The 25209-nt window shown below is 35.2% G+C and overlaps 3 protein-coding genes across 10 annotated transcripts in view; 1 reads left to right on the forward strand and 2 right to left on the reverse strand.

Annotated features, from left to right (window-relative positions):
- Positions 1-942, forward strand: part of CtsF (Cathepsin F) — a 31844-nt gene extending 30902 nt beyond the window's left edge. For both annotated transcript variants that reach the window (XM_014235911.3, XM_014235912.3), the window contains one exon: positions 300-942. In XM_014235911.3, coding sequence (XP_014091386.2) covers positions 300-565 — 266 coding nt within the window. In that variant the 3' untranslated portion in view covers positions 566-942. The remainder of the gene's footprint in view (positions 1-299) is intronic.
- Ttc30 (tetratricopeptide repeat domain 30) lies at positions 622-5330 on the reverse strand. The gene is made up of 9 exons (XM_014235901.3): positions 5149-5330; positions 4900-5078; positions 4478-4836; positions 4215-4382; positions 3874-4145; positions 2878-3074; positions 2598-2808; positions 2152-2533; positions 622-1180 (listed from the first exon to the last, which is right to left on the reverse strand). Exons 1-9 carry the CDS (start codon positions 5206-5208, stop codon positions 1050-1052), a joined length of 1959 nt encoding a protein of 652 aa, XP_014091376.2. The 5' UTR covers positions 5209-5330; the 3' UTR covers positions 622-1049.
- Positions 5331-7169: 1839 nt separating this feature from the next.
- The window catches only part of CRMP (Collapsin Response Mediator Protein), a 35484-nt gene continuing 17444 nt past the window's right edge, over positions 7170-25209 (reverse strand). For 3 of the 7 annotated variants that reach the window (XM_014235935.3, XM_036373382.2, XM_070107596.1), the window contains 8 exons: positions 15081-15144; positions 14919-15013; positions 14660-14850; positions 14299-14573; positions 14086-14232; positions 12117-12355; positions 8357-9102; positions 7170-8291 (listed from right to left, as the gene is read on the reverse strand). In XM_014235935.3, the coding sequence (XP_014091410.1) occupies positions 8212-8291; positions 8357-9102; positions 12117-12355; positions 14086-14232; positions 14299-14573; positions 14660-14850; positions 14919-15013; positions 15081-15128 (1821 nt within the window). In that variant the 5' untranslated portion in view covers positions 15129-15144 and the 3' untranslated portion in view covers positions 7170-8211. Of the gene's footprint in view, positions 8292-8356; positions 9103-11360; positions 11585-12116; positions 12356-14085; positions 14233-14298; positions 14574-14659; positions 14851-14918; positions 15014-15080; positions 15145-24987; positions 25007-25209 lie in introns of those variants that run through there. The other 4 variants (XM_070107595.1, XM_036373383.2, XM_036373386.2 and 1 more) reach the window with 4 other exon arrangements.

Raw genomic sequence — 25209 nt, forward strand, 5'->3', positions numbered from 1 at the left:
ATCAGCAAATTTGAAAATGCATTTTCGAGAAAAAAGCGTTTAAAAATAAAGTGATAGAGCTGATTGAACTGCATGGCAACACTTTAGAAGCCTGTAACTCGAAAAATATTTGAAATATTTATTTAAAATTTTATTCTATTTTTAAATATATAGACTATCGAAATACAAATTAGAAATTAATTTTTTCAAAATAAAGCCATGAAACTTTTTAACCAACTCTTACTAGCATACAAATATTGTCTATATTATGAATTATTTGTTGTTTTTTTCATTTCAATTAAAACTCTCCTCTATTGCAGGTATTAACGCCAACGCTATGCAATTCTATCGTGGCGGTGTTTCTCATCCCTGGAAGGCATTGTGCTCTAAAAAGAATCTCGATCATGGCGTACTAATTGTTGGCTATGGTGTATCCGACTATCCAATGTTCAAGAAGACACTGCCCTATTGGATTGTGAAGAATTCATGGGGACCCAAATGGGGCGAACAAGGCTACTATCGCGTCTATCGTGGCGATAATACATGTGGTGTCAGTGAAATGGCCTCGTCAGCAGTGCTGGAATAAAATGATTTAAATACGAACAAGCAGTTCATATAAGAATATTCACAAATAAGTGAATAAGTTTAAAAAAATGCAATAATTAGTTTTTTTTAGTAAACGCTCACACATTAATCATAACGTAAATACGAATAAAATAACCCTGAATTAAATATACTTGTAAAAGTCATACATAAACAAAAATTAATATTAAAATGTTTTGCAAAATAAATTTTCATGGCCAACATATGCAAATAATAATATATAAAATATTTTTTAAACCAAAAAAAAAAACAAAAAACAACAACATTTTATGATTATACTCATCACAGCTAATATTTAAATACAATATTTTTAACGATGCTTTAAGTTGATATATTTTGTAATGTAATCGTTAAATTATACACATATATATATATTATATGAGAACATACATACATAAATACAAATAAATAAACGTTCTTGTAGAAGTAAATACATACGAAAAAACTTGTAATTTATAAATTTTAATTCATTGTTCATATTCGCTGAGTTTAATCAGCAGTAAACGCAGCTTTCTTGCCTCCAAGCCAATGGTTAAGGGTTCAGCGGGCACTTCATCGGTGGCTGTATATATATTGGCGGGTGTGAAGAGACCGTAAACTGAAATATTTATCAATAAAACATAAGTATATAGGAATTTTATACGCTAGTAGGTAACAGCTTATATTAAGCAGTGAGGTTAGCCAGTCCAGGATTTTTAGAAAATCTAATTTTTGGCTCAAAGAACAATTTAGATTCAATTGGTACAATAGTGAAAGGAAGCATTTATCTAGTAAATTCGCTGTATTGTAGCTTAACAGTGATATTATGACATAAAAATGCTTTTGTTAGTATTGCACTTTTTTTATACCCTAAACAGGGTATATTAAGTTTGCCACGAAGTTTGCAACACTGGGAACCCTTTAAAATATATATATAAATGATCATTTCTGCCAAGAAGCTGTTCATGTGTCGGAACCGCCGATATCGAACCACTATAGCATATAGCTGCCAGACATACTGATCGATCTTAATTTAATTTTATTTACTTGACAAAATATTTTCATGAAATTCGGCGTGAATTATTGTCCAAGGCAACAGTGCTCAAAGCGCTAACATCATACGTCCTTTACTATCAAAACTTAATTAGATAAAAATCCAGTTTTTATTTTGTTTTAAATAGCAGGTCACCGTCCTCATCGAGGTGTAGTTATAAAAGCGTCAAGTCGTCCGTTCCCACGACAGTCGGGTCTACGTAACCGGAACGGACCCGAATTTTTATCCGGCCAAGGACTGTCAACTCGGCGAAATTCTGCCACTACAAAACAACCACAGGTGCTCTTTGATAAAAGCGATTCCGAAAATTGGCTCAGTAGCCCAAATAGTGGATCAAAATGTGATTATACAAATTTTAATATCAGCTAAATACGTAATTCACAAAGTTTGAAGGCAATAAATGGATCGGTTTCTTTACTGTCAGAATTAAATATCAAAGTTAGAACTTTTTCAGAGTTCTAGACTGGCCCAACCTATGCGAGTGCTTTGCTTAAAGGATACAAAACCGCGCACAAGGATTATTATAATAAATTTACCTTCACAAGATTTCAAGAAATTCAGCACCTCCTGCACTGCAGGGTATGGTAGAATAATATTCTGCTTCGCCATACCCGTGAGTAGACCCAACACGCAACGCTTCACATGCAGCCAAGTGTCTGCATAGAGACGAGCACCATTGCCGCCATCCAAGGCGTGTGCAATGCGTGACAAACCGAATTCATAATTGGATTTTGCACAATACAGGGTGCCCACAACTAGATTAACTATGCACAAATGATGATACTGCTTGCCCATATTGCCCTTTAACTCTTCAGCTTTCTCCACTTTGCGCATCAGCTCCTCGGCTTCTTCATTTTGAAAAGTCATAATGTATGAGACGCATAAATTGGCTAAAACCGCCGCGGATACAGACATTATCTACATGGAAAAGCATAATAAAAGAACGACAGTTTATACGTAACCTAGAAATGTATGCGCTTACGTCATCATTGTGCTGCCGCACAATCGGCTCATAGAATGCTGCGGACTCTTTGTACTTGTCTCCCTGCATGAAAAGCACGTGACCGGCATTGAGACGCCAAACGGAGTTCTCCGAACAGAATTCTGCACTGGCGCGGAACTCACGCTCGGCGCCGACAAAGTCGTCATCACGCCAGTAAATCCATGCCCGTGCCAATACAACCGGCATGTAGCTGAGTGGAAAAAATTATATTTTCATTAAGATTCAATAAATTAAATTAAATAAACTTGAAATTACTCACAGTTCCAAAGCGTTCTCATAGTCCTGCAGAGCACTGCGTAGCGCCAGTTGATCGGTAGTGCCGCGCATCTCTTGCACTTTGGCAGCCAAGCTACGTAGCTTGCCTGCTAAACTAGAGGCTAAGACTCCTAGTTTCTTCTCTGCCAATTCTGAAGAAGTTTGTGCTGTTATCAAAGCGTCGAGCAGCTCGTAGAGATACTGGTTTTGTAGAAAAGAGTAGAAAAGTAAAATGAGAGAATTTTTTTAAAACGATCTTTGTCAACAAAAAAGGCGGAAGGTCCTTATCGTTACATAATAATTCCTCTGAACCACTCTAAAAGATGTGTCTAGATACTTGGACTAAAAATAAACCTCAAAATAATTGACTTGGATAGACATTTTTAACATGTTAAGAAAAGGTATAAGGTGACTATACTCGGATTTTTCTTCGTTTTGCAGTTTCTTCTTCACTAATAGAGTTCAGCTTTAAATAGTTAAATTAGAATAAATCTTTTTATCTAGTCCTGGGAACAAGTTGCAGTGAACAAGTGCTGAAAATCGTTTTTAATTAAAAAGTCACCAAAAATTAACAATTGATTTATATATGGAGTAACGTCAATCAAGAATAATAAAAAATTATAGTTATATATGTCTAAATATTTGTCGCTGAGTCAGCTCACTAGACGTCATTCAACTAATGTTTACCTCCACCTCTCTAGCAATATCCCTCCAAGCATGTAATCGTGGCTGTCATCGAATTCGGTGTGTATAATTTTTTTCCTAATAACCGTCCTTTAACGGCAAGTTCAAACACTTCCATTGTATGAAAGCTATAAAGCCTCGTAAGACCTCAAAATTTAGGAATAATATCCATATATGTCGAATTAACAATTCGCACGAGTCTTAGACGAGAATCTTAGTCCGTAAAGTTATGCTTCTTATGCCTTATTCTCATAAGCCCCAAACCAATAGAAATTAAAAAAATCTGAATATTGAAAATTTCCAGCGCCATAAATACCTGTGAAAGATATTTATAGGTTAGATCCGTATGCTCCGCCAATATATCTGCCGCCATTTCGTACACCTCATGTTTACAACAAATCAATAAGATATTTGCAAAAGTCTCCTTCGGACAAGCTGGCGGTCCAAGCTGTAAAAGAAACGCTAATTTACGTAAACCGCCTACCGGACCTTTCGGATCAGTCAATGCCATATTATGTAATGTAACTGGATCTAATTCACTCTCGGAGCGTGGCGGCAAATCCAACAGTGAATCGTGTGCGGCATCCACTAGGAAATGACAAAAACAAGATATACAAATTAACAACAACACTAACACAACTGTAATTGAATACATACGATTGCCGTCCTGATACTCGATGGCCGCTTTCAAGTTCAACGCCTGTGTTATGCCCGACATGGCCATCGTAATTGGATTGCCGACACTTCGCGCACTGCCGTCGGTATCGATTTGCGCACCAATGCCCAACTCCGGATGATTGCGTATGCCGCGGTCCACAATCTCCGCTTTCAGGGCGAAAGTGCCAAATAAGAGGCGAAACAATAAAACAAGCAATTTAGTTTTAATTTCAATTTTTACGCTCTTTCCGTTTTATACTCACTAGTGTATTCCACGGCCTGTGTCTTTTCCTTCTTATGAAAATGCGATAATGCCAAATTGTATGCCACCAGCGGATTAAAGCCGCCCACTTTTAAAGCGTTCGAAAAACGCTGCACCGCCTTCTCATATTGGTCGGCATGAAAAAGTAGACAGCCTTCATCGTTGAGTGTTTCCGCATTGCCGGCGGCACGTTGATTTAATACACTCTGCGCACCCGCAAAGTCCTCACTGGAGTAGAGTATGGCGCTCTGTAGTTGTAGGCAGGACTCTCGTAGTCCTTCGTGTTCACTGATTTGCTTTAAGGCGCGCAATGCATCCCCGAAAATACCTGCCTGGTAGAGCGATTGTGCATAGTAAAATCTAAAATTGATTGTGGAAGTTCATTAGTTTATCCTGGTGCAATTGTAGTACTATTGCACTTACTTATATTTCGCTTCCTTCGGCACCAGCGTGCATAATTGTTCATAGCAAGTCGCGGCCTCTTCGTATTTTTGCGCGTGATAGTAGCAGTAGCCCAGTGTGGAAAGACCCGCTCTGGTGTTGGCCGCCTCACCAAAACTCACCATGCACTCAATCACATCATCGTAGCGCTTGTCTTTTATCTACAGCTCGAAATATCACAGAAAATATTTTTTTGAGGCTTTTAACCGACACAATCATAATAATTTTTACCAAATTGTAAATGGTCCGAGTTATATGGCCTTCTCTTAAGATTATGCCTTGATGCAGCATTATTAACACAATCTATTTTTTCTAATGGTATATATTATAATATTAATGGTAATGATTGGTTTTAAAAAAAGAAAATTTTATTTCGAATGCAACTTTTCCAAACTCTCTGTAACCTTAAAAAATATATAAAACTATACCGGCCACTCAGGTTGTTTGTTAACTCCTGTTTGGTTTCCTTGGTAACTGGCCACATTTATGTGACACCAAGTGTCCATAACAAAGCTCCTTGCTTACAATACGAAGCATATATGTATGTATACTATAGCTCAACTAACGGTTGTTCGAAATGGTATAATCAAACTAAGTTACATTGAAAATCAACTATTATATCGTACAACTATCGTGAGGCTTTTCAGATCCTTGCATAAATACTAGTTCTTAAACATCCAAATCTTTTTGTAGTCTCAAATAATTTATGGTCGTATTAAACTTTAGTTTTCTTCTTTATTATATTTTTAATATAATAATAGCTAATGGAATTGGATGATTACGGAGTATAAGTTCGTATTTATGTTTCTTGCATCATGGTGAACCCTAGCTATAAGGATTTTAGACTAGAATCTCTGTATTATTATATAATATTAATGGTAGTTGCACAGGTCGTACCCCACAGTTGAATACCATACAACCAAATCGGCTTTATTATCGCGTTGAGTAAACAAACTTTGTTGTCAAGACTAAGTTTAGAATTTTTATTTAAAATCTAGTTTAAATTTGGTTTTCATATTTTCATGCTAGTTATTTTGTTGGAGATATGTTTTCTGCACGTGAGCCTTCTGTTTTCTGCACATTAATTCGCTTGATGCTCTGATGAGACATTGATTACGGGATACTAGGGCTGTGTCATCGGCAAAAGTCCTTATTACGAGTTGAAATGTCTGCTGATATATTGAGTTGGGCTTAGCACATTCCCCTGAGGTAGCAACTTTAACAGTAAATTTCCTGTTTCGAAAGGAAATAATGTTTCAATTTATATAAAAGGCTTTCATGCCACACTTTATCGAATGCCTGAGCTCCATCAAGGAATATTGCTGAACAATACTCTCTGTACTCGAATGCCTTTCTAATTTCGTAAGTAATTCTATTCACTTGCTATACAGTGCCATATTTGGCACGAAACCCGAATTGATGCGTTGGAATTGTGTTATTTTCATGGAGGAAAGCAGACATCTCCATTAAAATTTTTAGAGTAACTTTATCGTGTCCTGATAACTTTTTTGCATTCATCTCTTTTATAATATTTTTAATTTCAAAAGTTGAAGTCTTAATAGACAAGAGCGGCGTGTTAGCAGTGTCGGGCAAGGTTGGCAGATTAAAGTAATTTTTTGGATAATTAGGCTGAAATACCTTCTCTGGGTGGTTTGGAAACAAGTTGCTTTTTCCTCGTGACTTTGAAAACAATTACCAATCACGTCTCCTATGAGCATGTTGGAATCTACCGGTGGCTTAATTTAGTTTTGAGCTTTCCAAAGGGAGTTTTGCTTTGGGCTCAATTTCTTTATATAATATTCAATTCTATATTATTTCGCGCACTTAAGCGCTTTTCTTAGTTTACGTACAGCATCCCTCATTGCAGCTGAGTAAAAGTAGATCGATTTGCTTGAGGCGGCTTGTTGTTTTTTTTTTTTGGTGTTGCTACTTTAATTATACTTTTATCATGAAATTCGCTTATTCTTAGCTCAATGTCTTTTCCCGAGCTTATTCAACGTCTGAACTTCAATGCCAATATTCCAAGACTTGTTTGAATGTGAAAAGGCCCTAGACTACATCGATAGTTTTTTTTTGATGTTTTGTAAAAGATTTCATCTTTGATATCCGTGAAAACGGATTCATTGAGATTAACTTCCGTCGGCTCAAACCATTTTATTATGTTATGAATAAAACAACTATTGAAGAACATAGATCTCTGTTGAAAATCAAAAGGATTCACACCAACAACTCGTAAATAAAACAACAATGGGTTTTAGCATACAACGTTGATGTTTTATTAAATGTTAATTTGTATTTTATGTTTTATTATTATTTCAATATGAATAAAAATTAGGTAGAAATCGTCTTACAAATTTACGCTAATAATTCAAGTGAAGGATCTACAAATAATCGCTTCCTTGTGAGTATATTTGTAAGTATATTTGCATGTAAATGTGTCCAACGAAAGAAGAAGAGTGCATATACATATTTATGTTTATAAGTCACTTAGGAAAATATGTGGGGGACACGCACGCGTTGCCAAGACCCGGTCTATGTAGCTACTCACGAGGGGGGAGGAGACAGGTGGTGTTGGTTCGTGCGTTTAATGAAGAAAGGCGTGTAAAGGCAAAATTAATTTTAAATTCACTTTTGTGTTTAATCACAATTTATATATGTATGTTAAAAGTATAAAAACAAATATATAGTTGACAAAACAAAACAAAAACAAATATAATAAATTTAAGCTAACACATAAAATATGATTGCACAATAAGCAGATATTACAATTATATTTAATAACATTCACTATTTACTTTACTCTGCTGTGGTTACATAGTATATACTTATACAAGTCCACATGCATAGCGCATGCATTTACATTTGCATATATATCTAAGTATGTATGCATGTTTATATGAATTTAACTGTTAAATTTAGATATTTATAAACTTCATTTGCTATTCATTCATGTTTTATGTGTAGTACAAAGATTTGGTAGATTTGGTTTGGTAGCTTCTCGGCTTTTGATTCATGTTATTTTGGATACACGTCTTTTGCGATTTTTATATATGGTATGTAAGTATGTATGTAGGGATGTCATGTTGTCGCAATAAACCACATTTTGCTTACATACAAACACAATACACATATACGCATATATATAAGTGTGTATGTATTGTATGTTGGCATTTAGCCAACTCGCAAATCTCTTACGGTTACTTAACTATGTATGTAAGTATGTCTGTATGCATGTATGTATCGAATTGTGCGATTTGGTGCCGGTGTGTGATGACTGCGCGTGGTTGCATTGATTTACCAGAAACCAGAAGACTTGCCACCTGGTGGATTTCTGACACGAATGCACGAGCGATTACCAGATTTATCCAGCTCCTCTGTAAGGAGATAGAAAAATAAATGTAAACGGAAAATAATACAGCTCTAAACACAAATCATTCACCATTTGAATTAACTAAGCCTGATTGCTTACCGCTAACGGAAAACGTTGATTCTTGCATGTTGCGTGTACCTTCGACGCGTCCCCGCCCAGATGGTGTACTGGCTACCGAACCCGCAGCACCCGGCATGGAGAGCAATGTGCGTGAGATGGGCTCCTGATAGGGTATTTCAATTTCCAAAGCGCCCAAATCCAATTTCTTCAAACCGTTATTCAATTGTTCTTCATGTTCCTCGCCATTGTGTTCTTCGTTGGCTGCAATCTTGCCCTCCAACACATCGTAGAGATATGGCGGACGTGTCGGTGTATTAACGAAGCGTCCATAACCTTCGGCTACGCGTACGCTGCCATCTTCGACGCAAATGCGTCCGCGTACCAATACCAATTCGGGCACACCATGACATACCATGCCTTCGAAAATGTTAAAATCGCATGCATGATGATGCGTCTCTTTGGAAATGGTGCGTGTAGCATTCGGATTCCAGATGACAATATCAGCATCAGAGCCCACGGCGATGCGTCCCTTTTGTGGATAGAGATTGAATATTTTGGCGGCATTGGTACTGGTGACGGCGACGAAGCGGCAGGGATCCAATAGGCCAGCATGCACACCTTTCTCCCAAACAACGGACATGCGATCCTCAACGCCGTTGACACCGTTCGGTATCTTGGTGAAATTGCCTTTGCCCAACTCCTTGTGTTCCTTGTTGAAGGTGCAATTGTCACTACCGGTAGTCTGCAGATCGTCGCTGTTGAGCACAAATTGAAAATCTGCTTTAATATTTTAATATAATAAATTTTATTTTTGGTTATTTAGTATTATTAATAAGCACACATAGGCGTTAAAAAAGAGGGAATAGCGTTGAGAGGCTTAGCCCTTACCTCGCGCACGCTATGAAAACATAGAGAAATGGCGGATTAATGTTGTCTGCGTTCGGCAGAGGAACTAACAATGGCTTAGTGATTTAATGTATGGTTTGATTATTAGCGCTGTTTATGAGACGTGGCATAATTCCTCGAGAAATTATCAAAAAACAGGGTATACTACCATTAGAGTATGATATTAAAACAGCCGATCATCCATTGCTTTAAATAATTTTCGAAGCATTGTTAATCAAGAATTATAACCAATTTATTACTAACAAATTCTGAAGGACTAGTCCTTCTCATAAGAGTCTTAAATGCATATGTATGTACATATATAATTAGTCTTGCTATAAAAGTTACAAAGTTTACAAGAAATACAGCGAGGACTAATTTGCACAAAAAAGTGCAGTTTATTTTTGTTATATTTTATCTTTTATTATCTATTCATACATACAGGTTGGTTGAGAAGTTTTTGCACTCGAAATGAAAAAATACTGTTTTTGGTACGAAATACATATATTTTTAAATTCAATATAATCTCCCTTAACTTCAAGTCACTTATTCCAATGATCCTCCAATAATTTTATGTCATCTCTATAATGACTTTCCGGAAGCTCTGCAAACTACCCGTCTACGGCTGTAACAGCTTCTTCATTCGACGAAAAACGCTTTCCACGAAGAAAATGGTTTCATTGTTGAATACGGTGGATGCTCAAGCAATTCGTACTTTCATTCATTGTACACCGTTGTGAATAGGTGCATTGTGTTGATAAAAAATGATTTTTTTGTGCTGCAAAAGGCTGCAATAATATTCAGAGTTGATTGTTTTACCTTTCTGCAGATAATCAATTAACAAAATTCCTTTTACATCCCAAAAAACTGATGCCATAACCTTCTTTGCTGATCATTGTAACTTCAACTGATTTGGAACTTAGCAACCAGCTACAGTCCACTGTAAACGTTCTTGTTTCAATTTAAGATTATGGTGGTAGATCCTAGTCTCTGCTTAAAACGCTCTAAATTATGCTGCGAAATTTGTTTTCGATCCAGTTACAGATATTTCAAATGTAACTCTCCATCTAAAATATGAAGTACTCGTTCGTTTGAGATTCCTATGACATTTGCAATTTCACGCTTAGTAAAACTTGGATCTTCACTAACAATCTTATGAACTTGCTCAATGATTTCTGGTGTGGTTGTGGTTTTTAGTGGTCCTTCGCGTGAATCGTTTTCAAGCCTCGTTTAAATTCACCAACCCAAAGTTCAATGGTGCGTTTTGAAGGTTCGGACTACTTATACACCTCTAGCATTTGTTCATAAATTTCCTTCGCTTTTAAACCTTTCAAAACAAAAAATCTAATCACTGCGCGATATTCAATTTTTTCCATATTAAAAAAATACTCTGACACGTCAACTTCAAATGGCTTGTAAACAAAGAATTAATTGACAGAATGACTTGTAACTTTGCATGTGTTCTCACGACAGATGTACCAACTTGAGAAAAAAAAAATTTGGAGCTAGTAGTGCTATTTCTTGCTGAGACCAACCAACCTGTATGTATAATAACCAGTTCAGTGTTTGCTTTCGCAAGTGAGTGGGGTAGCTAAAGAAACTCGAATTGTGGTGTTAGCTTTACATAAGTAGGTGTGGAAAAAGTGTGTTTGGAGTTGGTAACATTGTCTTGGACAATAATCTATAAATTCGTGAAGATATCTTGTGAAATAAAAATCTTTTTCTATAGAATAAGAATTTGATTTTCGACCGTTCAGTTTCTATGGTAGTTTATGAGGTCCCTGCCGTTTCCTTCTGAGATTCAGAAACTTTGGGGCAAAAATAATATATACTTTTCAGAATATAAAAAGTAATGGAACTAAACTATCGTCACATCTATTTATATCTTGGTTTTTTTTGGGGTTCGCAATTTTTTGCACTGAATAATGAATAGAAATTATTTTCATCGATGTTACCAAAATGAGAGATGTGACAACATACAGTTCAATATATGAACGAAACATATCTAATAAATATTTATGAATGTGACTATAACCGTAAACCGTGAATGAGAAAAATTATCTACTCTGCGCCATGTACCCTTACATCCACATCGATATGTATGTATGTTTTGTGCTGGGATACTTACTACGCCAGCGACTTCATCAATTGCCTTGGCGTTTCGGCGGATTCGCGTATTGGTGGACTAGTTATGTAATACAAACGCTCCTGCTGACGCACGCCATTCATTGAGCGCCCAATTGAACTGGCCAAAGTTTCGCCGAACACAACGTAGCCGCTGCGACGGGCGCGACCAATAATTTCCGCCGACGATTTCGAAGTGATGCGAGTAACATAGAGCGGTGTCTTCATCTGATCCGTTATGCAACATTCAAATGCGATTTATTAACATTAATGTGTTAATATTAGCGGGTAGTAAGCATGTGTGTATGTGCGTATGTGAGTTGGTATGAGTGGGAGAAATAGTATGCGAAATAGACAAAAACAGAAAAAAGAAGACAAACAAACAAAATAATTAGCAAAATTACAACAAATAGTAAATACACATACCAGAATAACGGTATTTGTGTAATTAAAGTTTATTAAGTAATGAGAACATTAAAAATGTGTTTATGTGTACATATAATATTTATGTAAGTATGCATGTGACTTTATCCATCGACATCGCAAATGGGTTAAATTATGTGTGTATACCATATATGTATATATGTAATGCAATGCATGCAATGTAGAAATAAGTGGGTGCAATTGCGAGCAACACTAAAATTCCAATTAAATAATCCAATGCCAAATTATTTCCTCGAACGTTAGTACATATGTATATTAGCCGAATGTTATGTGTGAAGCAAATAACCTGCTTCAGGTACACCCTTCGAGAACTTACTTCGCCAATAGGTTCATCATAAAGGCGGGCGTCGTTGGATCGGGTCGTAGCGGTGGACTGAGCACGTGACCCGCTGCATGTTGGAAACACTCGTGCCAGTAGTTGGTGCCGTCGGTGCCGAGTGCCGCAGCCAAGGTTTCGCCATAGATGACGGTATTCTTGTAGCGTCTGCGCGCACGCGCCACCTCAATGCCTGCCGATTTACTCATTACATGCACTACGTATAACGGACAATCGACCTTTTTTGGTGGCAATTCGTTGTACAGTATGTTTGGGGGTTGTGGTGATTGGAGTGGGGGGAGTAGCGTGGTAAGGTACCATTGATTCGGTGAGTTGGTGAGGTGTATTGGAAGGGCATCGAGTGGTATTTGACGGCATATATTTATGTACATTTATTAATGTATACATGAGTATGTACAAAATGAAATTAAAAAAGGAAAATTCAATTCAAAAATTAAAAAAATTAAATAATTAAACTTTAATGTATATAATTTAATAAAAATACGAATAGATATAACGGTATATACGAGGTGTGTTCAAAGAAAATAGTGCATTTTGATTTTTCGCTGGCTGTGTACTTTCGATTATCGATATTTTGTTTTTTTTATAATCAGACACATATATTTATCATGTGCTTGCATTAAGAGGGTCATAGGGTAATAACAGACATCCGAAGTTCAACTCGTTTCGTCATCCTAATCACTTATATATATATAACCCTATTTCGATTACTTTTAGGTGATACAAACAAGCGTTAGGTGAACAACACTATTATACTCTGTAGCAACATGTTACAAGAGTATAAAAAACGTTAACTTCGGGTGCACCGAAGCTACAATACCCCTTGAAAATAAAGCTATTTTATAGAGTCCCTAACGTTTTCACTGGATGTTACAAACTTCGTGGCAAACTTAATAAACCCTATTCAGGGTATAAATATTAAAATCAGTATAGCTAAGAATGAAACGAGCTGTGAAACTTTGATAAGAACTCTTTCTTTCGTTCATGACGTCACGAACTAAAATGTTTTTCTGTCATATGAATTCCAAAAAAAGTAAAGGAATAAAGCTGTCCCAATCTTTGCACCCTAATTAGTGGGATCATGACGGAATTTGCGTATGCTACACAATTTCTTTAACGGTGATAAATTTTATTGCTGTGAAAAGTTTTCACTTTATACATTCCACAATAACAATTACACTTCAAAGACTATATTACTTTCGTTACTTGGTATAATATGAGACGATCTTTACTCATCGGCTGGCTATGTCCCTCGAGCCTATTTCTATCACTAAAAAACTTATAAAATCCGCTGCACACTCGGAAACTGGTTATCACTTGGGACCTATAATAAGCAGCAATGATATGATCTTCGACCCCAGAGACAATCAATTGATGAGAGGAATTTGTACTAAGGGAGTACCGCCTCAAACCATGTTATATAGCCAGTTAAATGTAATATCTAATGAAAGGTTAAGGTTAGTTTATTCCGGTTCAACCGAGGCTTCGCTTTCGAAAGGAAATTAATTAAAATGAATTTCCCATATAGCTAATTTTTATTCACCAAAATAAACTACAGATAATACAATTTTGCAAATTTCTCGCGTTAAAAAGACTCCACACTGTAGCTAGCTAATATATTCACGGTTCCAACCAAACTTAACCCTTGCTTACTTATAATATTAGTCAAAAAGTGTATCGTTTATGAAAATATTTAGTGCAAATAAATTTTAAGAGAATTTTGATTAAGTCCTTTCTTGTGCTAAAATTTGTTTAAGAAAATGTAAAATATTTTTCGGTATATGTAAGGTAAAGTCTTTGCTAAATTTGGATTTAGTTAGATCAAAATATATTTAACAGAAAATGCTCAAACCAATTTAAAAAAATATTTTACATGGTATTGTATTTGTCTGTACATGTGTATATTATATTTCGGCACACAAATGTTGTAAAAAAAACATAAACATACCTGATGTGCCAGTATACAGGCTCGATTCACTGCCTCAGCCTCTACTTCCTCCTGCCGCGAGAGCTCGTGGCCCTCTGGACCGGTAACACCAGCGGCCAATAATTTCTGCACATTCTTCGCAATAATATCGCCGTTCTCAGCATGCACCTGTAAAAAAAAAGCAAATAAATGTAATATATGCAATTTCAACAGGTTAAACCAATAAAAAAGTACCTGAGCAACACCATTTAGCGCACGTATTCGCTCGAAAGCCTCCAGGAGCTCCGAATCATTTAACTGATACAGACCCTTGTAGGCCATAAACATTTTGAAAGAATTGACACCCAACTCTTCGCACATAATTTTCATTTCCTCAGACACAGATTTCGACCACCAAGTAATGCCCACATGGAGCGCATAATCACAGCAGACCTTGGGATCAGCCCAAGCGCGCCATTTATCGTAGGCTTCAACGAGCGATTCACCCTTGTCGGGCAGCACGAAATCGACTGTGAAGTGAAAATCGTTAGTGATATGGAAAATACTAGCAACTCACAATTTTAGTGGTGCCATAGTTTATAACACAATTGCTCACTTATGGTTGTGGTGCCGCCAGCTACGGCCGCTTTGGTGCCATGATAGAAATCATCTACAGCGACGCAACCGCCAAACTTCAGTTGCATGTGGGTGTGTGGATCAATGCCACCGGGCAGCACCAATTTGTTTGCAGCATCCACAATGCGTACGCCGCCGGGCACAACGATATCGGATGCAGGTCCCACAAATCTAGTATTCGAAAGTATTAATATTTTAGACATTTTCAACAACTTTCTTATTTTAAAATGCATAATTACTTAATTATGCCATCCTCAATATAAATATCGGCCTTAAATGACTTGTCGTGGTTGACGATATGTCCATTCTTGATATAGACGCGGTTCTGGGAGCTCTGATTTGTTGAAATATTAAAAATTTGATTAAGCGTTCGAAAATTGTTGGCATATTTAAAGACTTACCTGAAGGTGGATGGGCACCTTCTTGACGGGTTTTGGACTTGTCGCCATGATAATGGAAATTTATCTGCAATTTAAGAAAGAAATTCAATTTAGTTCTAAGCACACATTACTTTAAGTCAGTACTTATAAGTTTGGGGCAAACAGGTTTAAAATATGTATATAGACGCTATATGATATATCTGAAATATTGTAGATCACCAAATTAACTTCTACTACTAAAACCCCCCTACAGAGCTCTTAGTTGTGTTCCAAAATGGTCTTATTTAAAGATCTGCCTTTGAAAAGAAATCGATTCTTTGGGATTTATAAAAACAACACCGCATATCTGTCAACTTGAGGTTAATTTCTTGAAATTACTTAATCTGTTTTAGCTTGTTTCATATTGATATATATATTGTTCGATCTGAGGCTACTATACTGGACACAAAATATGTAGAAAATAATTCTCAAAATCCGGAAAAGCGCTAAAAAATAAAGCTCTCAGAACTGTGATCATCTTCGAAAAATTAAAATAAAATTGTCACTGGATTGTTTTACGACTATTTGGAACAACTATTGACAGTTGGTTGATTAGTTGGACCTACGGTTTACACTAGTTGTAAAGCAATTTACAACTAGTTGATTTCTCTGTAGGGGATTTCTAAGTAATTAAGTAAAGTAAAGTTTATATAAAGCAAGCTATCTATATATATTTGTGTATGGAAATTTTATATTTATTAAATATATGCACATACAAATGTATGAAAATTTGATAGTCTTGTCTTATCGGTATTAAAATTTTATACATCATAAAAATGAGAAATGTCACTCAAAAGAAATCTGCTAATTAAAAAGAGATTACTTATCACATCTAATTATAAATGTTTAAATATATTTACGTAAAGCTGTTTTATTTTTGTTTATGCGAAATGTTTTTATTTTGGGATTACCAATTTGTAATATTTGCGAGTCAGAAGCCCACCGAGTGAAATATGTTAGACCGTTGTTATATGTTTATAAATAATATATCAGAGCCTAATAAACCAAATTTGACCTAATATGTATTGTGCAGATATTTAATACATAGCTGACCGTTAAAAATGACAGCTTTAAAATTTTTTGGCAATATTTTCACGAGGGTTAGGAAAGGGTTTGTCATCTCGCCCATAATCTGTCAATGTTTCACTTGGAAGGATACACGCGGCATCTTCGAGAAAAAGTTTGCAACTATAAAAATTGATATTTAAGGACTCGAATACCAAAAATAATGACATAACGAACCAGTTTGATTCTTTTATTAAAATGAAAGCAGAATCGAAAAATCAGCTCTAAGCAAATTTTCAAAAGAAGCATCAATGCAACTCGAAGAGAATTTCGAATATAGTTTTAGTGAACTCTAAAAATGTTAGTCAATTACATATATAGACTTAAGTCGGGTTAAAGCGAATTAAAATATCTTATCTCAAATTACCTAATGTTTCCGTCGAAAGGTGAAATTTGAGTAAACATTCTCACCTGCAATTTCACACATAAAGAGGTAGTTTTTACAAAATTTAGGAAAAATGTGCAGAAAAACCGGGGTTCCCCTGTTTTAGATAAAACTTCCCAAAATATTATTTTGGATCGATTGGTTTGGGTTTGGCACTTGCAGTTTTGCGTTAAATGCAAACAAATACTTTGTATGTTTGTACTAAAATAATATATATTTTACAGTTATAATTAGTAAAACACATAATTGTACTTATGTGGAAACGATCATAAAGATAACCGTTATCACTATATGTGCTGATAAACGTTAAATAAAAGTGTTTATAAACAAAAAATATATAAATAAATAAAAACGAATGTACCAATGTTTGTATGTCTGTTCTCCATCGACACTGTAGAAATTTAAAAAATAAATATTTGCAGTGATTAAATAAAAAAAATTGTACGATAGTAAGAGCTAATAAAACACAGAAAACTGCTTGCTTTATGACAAGACAAACATTGCAACACCTTACAGGTCTCTTGGGTATAAAAATACCGAGGTAAATGCATATACATATGTGAGTTTGCATGTACATATATATGTAATTATATGTATTTGCAATTTAACCGCAAAACGTTTACTGTTAAGTAAATTAAGTACCCCTGAGGCTAACTCGTATACAATGTAAGTCTGCGGTTCGCTATGTTGCAAGATGCGTTGCCACATAGAGGTCAGGCAGCGGCGCAGGTGAGTCACAACACTCACTTATATAATAAATATGTGTAAATATAGAGTGCCAAGCCGGTCTACGCCCATTTATGCATGCGTGTATATTAAAACGTTTTACTAGTAACAAATCAACCCCCGGAGATGTCTAGCGTACGCCTAGACAGAGCATAATCATCAGCTGATGGCGTCACTGCCACAGAATTGGGGATCTACTTACATATATGCTGCTGCGTCTGCATTACAAGGAGCAATGTGCCCGTTTTTGGGGTGTGTATGACTCATTGCAAGGACATAAAAATCTCAACGAGCTGCATGTGTTTCCGCAGTCTTTTGGCGAGTTGTTGTATGCGCCGTCCATTATGACCACGCTTTCGAAGTGAAAACACCCTTACAATTCGTCGTGTTTATCTACACGTTACATTGAAGTTGGCAGCCGGTCGAGAGTCGCGATGGCGACACGCGACACTTTGCCTAGATGCCGACACGTGCAGTCACTGATATAAACCATTATCTACTTTGAAGTGGCAATGACGCAGTTTTCTTGACGGATGGGTAAAAAGACTACGTAATACTGCAGTTTTGGCAGTTTGCGGCGAGTTTATACAAGTATATACAATCAACCCTCGAAATCGATTTTATGGTTCAAAAACCACAACAAAACCTGATTGAATGGGTTTGGCTGAGAAATGGTCCGAGTAGCTTAAGTATGCACTAAGTGAGAATAAAATTTTTATGACAAGAAAATTTAATTTATCTAACCCCACATTTCGAGAGAACAGAGTTAACTGACTAGAATTGTTTATATTATATTTAAAAAATAACTTGATTTCGATCGTTTAGATTCAGACGGACAGAGGGACATGGTTGTACCTATATAATAATAATAGGGTCTCCGGGCTTCCTTTTGGGAGTTACAAACTTCGTGACAAACTTAATAAACCGTGTTCAGGGTATAAAAATACCAGTGGGACCTTGTTTGATCTTAGAAACTGACGAAACTTTCTATATGGGAATACTTTCGCACTGAGCAATGTAATACTTTGTTCAACTTTTGATCTAGGATGTAGTAATATTCATCTATGTTTCACTTACGGTTTTCAATGATCCACTTGATGGTTACAGCCACTTAGGGTCAGTTTCGAACAAAAGGTGAATGAAAGCAATATCTGCGAATCTGCTTAGCAACCTTTTTAATTCAAGGACATGTCTTACGTAATCCGAATGTAATCTTTAAGGCGTTAAGCATTGAAATAAATATCGAGGAATTCTAAGATCGCTCATCTCTTACTCTTATTCGCCCACAGCATTAAATTTTTTGTCAATTTTACTTTACGACCTCGTGGTGAAGCTATAATATAAAGTACTAGCTTTAAAACTCACGGAATTATCTCCCACCCTTGTACGTTTTAAGCGTGTTCAACCGCAAATCTCAAAGCTTAGCGGAAGCTTATACTTTACCTTTTAATGCGTTTAACCTAATAAGATCATATGTTATTCACTTTCATATTTGTGAGGTGTCGAATTAATTGGTGGAAGCCTTTCAAATGAGAAATACCATATTTTGTATGAACACATCGACACAAAATTGTTTCCTGTATAGTTTTCAATAATTTTTTCTGTGTGGTCAAAAAAAATAGAAAAGCCATATATGCATATACATATATACACGTATATTACGGTTAAGTAAAAAACGTTTAATTTTTTTCCTTAGATACCGTGAAAATATGGTCTGATAAAACGAAAACAAACATCAAATATTATAATGCGACAACTTTACCAAGATTTTTTTCGTCATTTCGGACCATGTTTTCACGGTATCCTACGAAAATAATTAAAAGTTTTTTTGGCCCACGCTAGTATATGGTATATATCGGTGTATGTATATTTAAAAAAATTTGCATAAATATTTGGTAAAAGTACAAGAGGCAATGAACTTGAATTATAGACAGTTTGTCAGCCAACGTGGATGTCTCCAAAGTAGACTGAGGCAAAGAGAGTTTTGATCAGCATACGATCACACGTATCACAAAGGAACGAATCGGTCCAAAACAGCGGGATAAGGAGTGTCTAGAATCGAAAAAAGCCTTATCACCCATACAAGATCGAGGGTTTCGTGTGGAAAAGCAATAGATAATGATATTTGATCGCTTTGAAACGCAAGAACGGCTCATTATCATATCATCGCAAATGACCTTTACTAGTCATAAGAACTAATGAAAAAGCTTAGAAGATGCTTCAATAATAACAATTTGACATTGAAAGTTACGCTGGCACTGGCAGGGAAGAGCATTAGCTCAAGCTGGGCTCTGGTTCAAGACGGCATGTGATTGTGTTTTATTGAGTACTATGAAGTTCGATCTAATAGACGACGAAGCATCAAAGTATTGATCAGCAAAGCTCGCTATGAAACCGGTGTTAATTATTTTATGCCGTTCTCAGGATCAGATCATATCCAAGATAATTGAGCCATTCGATACAATTCGGGCTTGCTTTTTGCTGCAGCAGCTTAGATATTAAATATTTTAAAATCTTAAATAAATTCAGATCTGTAAAGAAAGACAAACTGGAGCAATCGACAGACAAAATACTTGAAAGAGTAGTATTGTATGTATACCATATATGAATGCGTGTTTCAATATTTTTAATAATTTATGGAGAAGTTTAATTCCAAAAATATTACAAATTTAAAAACAAGGTAATAATAAACAACCGTCGACTAGAATAAACCAAAACAGAATAATATAAATAGATAAAAATATGTATATGGTACATATTCAAACTTTTATTAATGGTTAACAGTCATTCATAAATAGCATAAAATCGAGTATCTGTTTGCCATACACACTCGCTTGCTAATCGAGTCACCATCGTCAAATGGTGTTGCCGCAAATGTGTTGGCGATTAAATGGCTTACAACAAAAACAACTAAAAACCCAATTTCCAGCACTTCCTGTGTTTTTCGTTGCCAACTTTATTCTACGTATGCGCGAGTATGGTAATGGTGTAAAAAATCATTGTTTCCATTTTTCGCTCTATGCGCACCTCACCACTTCGCCCGGTGAATGAAGTGTGCCTGTAGCACGCCATAAGTCGCGCTATGCTACTGGCTTACTGCCGTAACCACTGACAGTCCGCTTCACAGCTAGTTGTGCTAAGCATATATTAAATCTAACGATGACTGACATTTGTGGCAATTGACTTTATTTATAAATAAGAACTAAATAGATATGAGTAACGCTGTTCGTTCCATATAAGCACTGTTGTACGACACAGCAAGAAATTTTTGTTGACTGAAAGAACGCCAACTTTTTGCAGTTGTGGTATGATCTATATAGAGTTAGTACAGTAACTCTAAATTTTCATATTAAAGCAGTTTTGAGGGTTATAGTTTACCTTAGGTATTGTGTGGAATATTATACTGGGAGAACTGCGTCAGGTATCCTTAGTTTTAGCAAGGATTTTGTCGTGTTATTTGATATCAAACGAATTTTCAGGCAGAGATGTGCTCTGTCGTACGATTTTCTCCTTGAAAAATTAGGAGAAATTAATTCAGTTACCACAACTGAAGAGAGGTATTATTTTTTATTATAATTCCTGGTTTGTGTTAATGCTATCTAACCTTAAAAATATTAAGCACTACCCTTGTTGACACTGTTATTCAATAGTCCAATATTCCTACAGTTCAATCACTGAAAGAAATGCTTTCTTAGACCACATACTCATTCAAGTTTATGTATGTAATATATTCGAACATTATACAATAGTTGCAGCAAAAAGTTGACAGTTTCGTTTATGTCTGCATATTTATTGAATTATTTGATTACTTAATTGCCTTCGAACGTGTGTTAACACACAGGTAATTGTTGTTCGACAGAAGTAGCAAACGAAGTGCAGTGCCAACTATGCAATGTTCCGCTGACCCCAATGAATTTTTCATGCATATTAATGCAACAGAACTGCATAGCACTCCATATTATATATACATACATATTTTCATACACGATTTCAATAATATTTCCGTTCTAGTTAAGTTTAGAACTTTTTTTTTAATTTCTGATAGGGAAAAAACAGACAGGAAACATTATTCTTAAGACCACATTACATTTTGCTAGAGAAGTTTTTACTTCAAGCATATATTTATTAAAATTTTATGCTTAACTGAATGCACAAATATAATTGTTTTAGTCATTTTATTTATATAAATGTTTTTTGGAAATTGATAACTTTACAAATAATTTTGTAAGAAAAAAATTTAAGGCAAAAAAAGGCAAACAAATTTGCATATAGTACATATTAATTTAAGCAGTTTAGAGGATTTTGTGGAGTATTTCTTTCTAAGGTCGGTTGTATGGAGGGACGCTACAACGCCTAACCAGAAGCGGTCGCTTGTTTTTTAATACGATACCTTTACTTAATTACCAAGTTTTAGTTATGAGGCCTTGCTGTTATTCTACTAGAGGATTATTGCTTCGAGCCAGCTTAAGATAAATAATAATTAAAGGATTTCTTCGTGTCAAAAATGCACTTAGAGAGGTATGCTTCTCGTAAAAATTACCACTCCAATCTTTTCGAAAGTAAGCCCAAACGAATGGGAGTCATTCAATTACCATGAAATATTTCTTGGACTTTTTTCTAAGTAATCGACTTTTTTTTTATTTGGCAGGTTATTATTTAGATTTTATAAAAATTACTGCTTGGGATACCGAAAAGAGGGTACCATGCTTTGCAGTCCGTCATTTCCGTCCAAAGAGAATTCAGATGGGATTTTGGCGGCACTCCTTCGAGTAGATAAACCATTATGAGGTTGGTAAACATGTTTGGCAAATCTAAAAGTATCGCAAGATAACCCTACCATCGAGATCCGTATGTTCGTGTTCAAGAAACAATCGCGGCTGTTGCATTGTCAATTCAGGCAAATCTGAGAGTTTCGACTCGCAACTTGTCGACACAATTGATGATGACTTAGACCTGTTTCCGTACAAAGTTCAAATAACAAGACGGTTTAATAACCTTCTAGATTTGCTTATTTGTCTTAAAATGGCCGAAGGTGTCACTAACTTGATAAGTTGCCTATTTATGTCTGATGAGACCCATTTTGATATTAACGGAAATGAATAAAATGAATAAAGATGTTGAATGAGTTTTCATTTCAATAGAGTTTGGCTCCAACCAAAATTTTAAAACAAATTAATATCAAGAAACTCCGCTTTCCGCTAGTCCCCAAGGTCACCTGACCTGACTGCACCAGACTTTTTTTATGGGGTTATGTCAAGCAAGAGGTGCACAAAACAAACTTCAGAAATCTGACTAAAATGAAGCAGTCCGTTAAATCGATAATTGAGGCAATTATTACGGTTTGTTTTTGTAACACCGTTCGTGCGCCACCCTGTATTTAAACCCGGTTATAGTTTAGGCATTGCCAACTCAACGTTTTGGTTTATTTACATATAAGTATATTAAGCAATTAAAGTTGCCTTAAAAATAACAAAATAACGGAAAGTTTTCCTCGTCGTCACAACGTATTTTATTAATATATTAAGTTAAAATTTTACTTTTAAAACAAGAAAAAACATTAACTTTGGCTCCACCTATATACCCTTCACAGGGATCGTTCAGTTTGAAATATGCTATAGTAGTACGATCTGAAAATATATTGCCAAATTAAAAAGTTTTCCATACAATAACTTAATTTAGATCGGTGAGTTTGTATGACAGCTATACGCTATTCTAATCCGATATCGCCGATTTCGACAAATGAGCAACTTCTTGGGGAGAAAAGGATGTTTGTAATATTTCAAATCGATATCTTAAAAACTGCGCGTATATGCAGATAGACAAACGTACAGACTTTACATTTTTTCTTTTGCGTTCCATACTTTCGTTTTTATTAGTCATACCTATCTTCAAACGATACTTTGCTGTTCAAAATGAAATTTATTTTATCATTTTATTTTTCATTTGTCAGAACAGCGTTATTTGACGTGTTGCATAAGAGCCAGTGGCAACTCGGTAATAATAAAATATTGGCGAAAAAGTTACATTAGGGTAAGCATCAGTGAAAATGGGAAAGATAATTTGTTTACAACGGCTAACGTGTCGAGAGTGTTTCGGAAATGTTTGTCTGAAGTTCCCAGTTTCAACATTTTAACTCCCATGAGGAAGATTTTTTAGCACCATCCATCCGATCTCGAAAAAAATGCTGGATCCGCTACTGATAATAGTTATTATTACTATACTATACCGAATACTTTTAGAAATTGTTGCATGACTTGAATTGAAAATAAATATATGTACATATGCAATACTTAAATGAAACGCTCTATAGAATATTAAATAAATCCGATTTAGAAAAGGGAGAGAGAGAGATTTAGAAAAAAAACACAAAAAATAAAATAAAAAATACTCATTATACTAAATAACTCAACAAATTGTTTTGACTACTTCATTAAGTCAATCACTTATAAATCGCGCGATTTAATGGCTTATCATGAACTAAACACGCCGGTAAAGCGAAATGCTCATGTACCTACCTACTCGTACATGAATACAGGCAATACTATGTTATTGTTAATGAACTTATTTGAATTGTTTTATATATTCGTATACCTAAATGTACGTATGTACATACTATATCCTCTATTAGTCTAGTTTTAAATAGCGCATTCGTGAATATCTACATATGAATGTACATATACATATTATATATGTATAAATATACATACCTAGGTTTGTACTCATTAATAGATACAACGAGATATTCGTATATAGAACGTAAAGCACGCATTTGAAGACAGGTGTTATTAAACATCCATACAAGCATACTTACATACATACATGCATGTATGTATAGTTATCATTTATAGATATACATATATGTAAATACTATATAGATATTCATGCTTAAGTATGTAAGTATATATGCATAGGTGCCAATTTTGCCGGCCGGCAGTCTTATTGATCAACTTGCGTGACCGGCTACATTTAACGCTTTCAATCAAATTTATTGAATAATTATATATATTAAATGATTACTGGCCAATAACAATTTTATTATTTGTATGTTATCTGGTGATAGATAAAATTATATTTAATTTTTTGTTTTATACAAATGTAACAGTAATATTAATAACCCTATTTGTGCCCGAGAATAGTTAGCTATGGCCAGAAACCAACTCTTGAAGTTTAGATACCGTAGCTATCTGGTAAAATAAATACTTGAAAACGATTCCTAAAACGGGTCAAGCAAAATGATGCCGTTGGAGTCAAGTCTTATCGTGATAATACTTTATTTCGACCAGAGCTCGATATTGTTTGAGTTGGGAAGTTCGAGCAAACTGCGAAACAGTAATGAATCTAAAAAACGGAAATCGTCTCTATTTGTTGTTTAAGCTCTGCTCTCTTATCATTCAATGGACATAAATGCAATAGCTTAGTTATTAAGGTTTATATAATAAAAATGTATGTAAATACCTAGTAAAACTGATATAATTGCTTACTATTAAATTTTTTTCACACTCACACCACATTCAGCTCAATTTAATTTAAGGTTTATGCAGTTTAATTTAGCAAGAATGTTAAAAAATCAAGATGTCTTTGTGAAATTATTCATATGGCCACGGTTGGCTGGAGAAGTTAAATACTCTCAGAAAATCGAGGCTGGACCAAATATCTAGTTATGACAGAGTTAAGCACAAAAATGCATTTTAATAATTTTCTTACTCAACTTACCACATACTCGTATGGCGGCCATTTTGTAATTAATTTCATTGGATCCGAGAGTCCCGTCATATTGCATAAGCTCGTCGGGGTAGATTATATCATATACCGCAGGCCTAGTAAATATAAAACTGTGTTATATCCACATTCTCTACTCATTACTCTCTTTATTCATTACTCTCTGAAACACAGCCCCTTTATCCTCAAAAACAATACTTGTTTTTATTGCGTTTT

Source organism: Bactrocera oleae, chromosome 2, assembly GCF_042242935.1.
Source record: "Bactrocera oleae isolate idBacOlea1 chromosome 2, idBacOlea1, whole genome shotgun sequence".
Lineage (NCBI taxonomy): Eukaryota > Metazoa > Arthropoda > Insecta > Diptera > Tephritidae > Bactrocera > Bactrocera oleae.

Bases quoted from the DNA above. Each gene is read 5' to 3' on its own strand.
- Ttc30 (XM_014235901.3), bottom strand. From the start codon at position 5,208: ATGCTGCATCAAGGCATAATCTTAAGAGAAGGCCATATAACTCGGACC. The intron at 5,079-5,148 runs GTAAAAATTATT...TTCGAGCTGTAG, and splicing joins CTCGGACCATTTACAATTTG to ATAAAAGACAAGCGCTACGA. The intron at 3,075-3,873 runs GTATTTATGGCG...CTACAAAACCAG, and splicing joins CCTATAAATATCTTTCACAG to TATCTCTACGAGCTGCTCGA.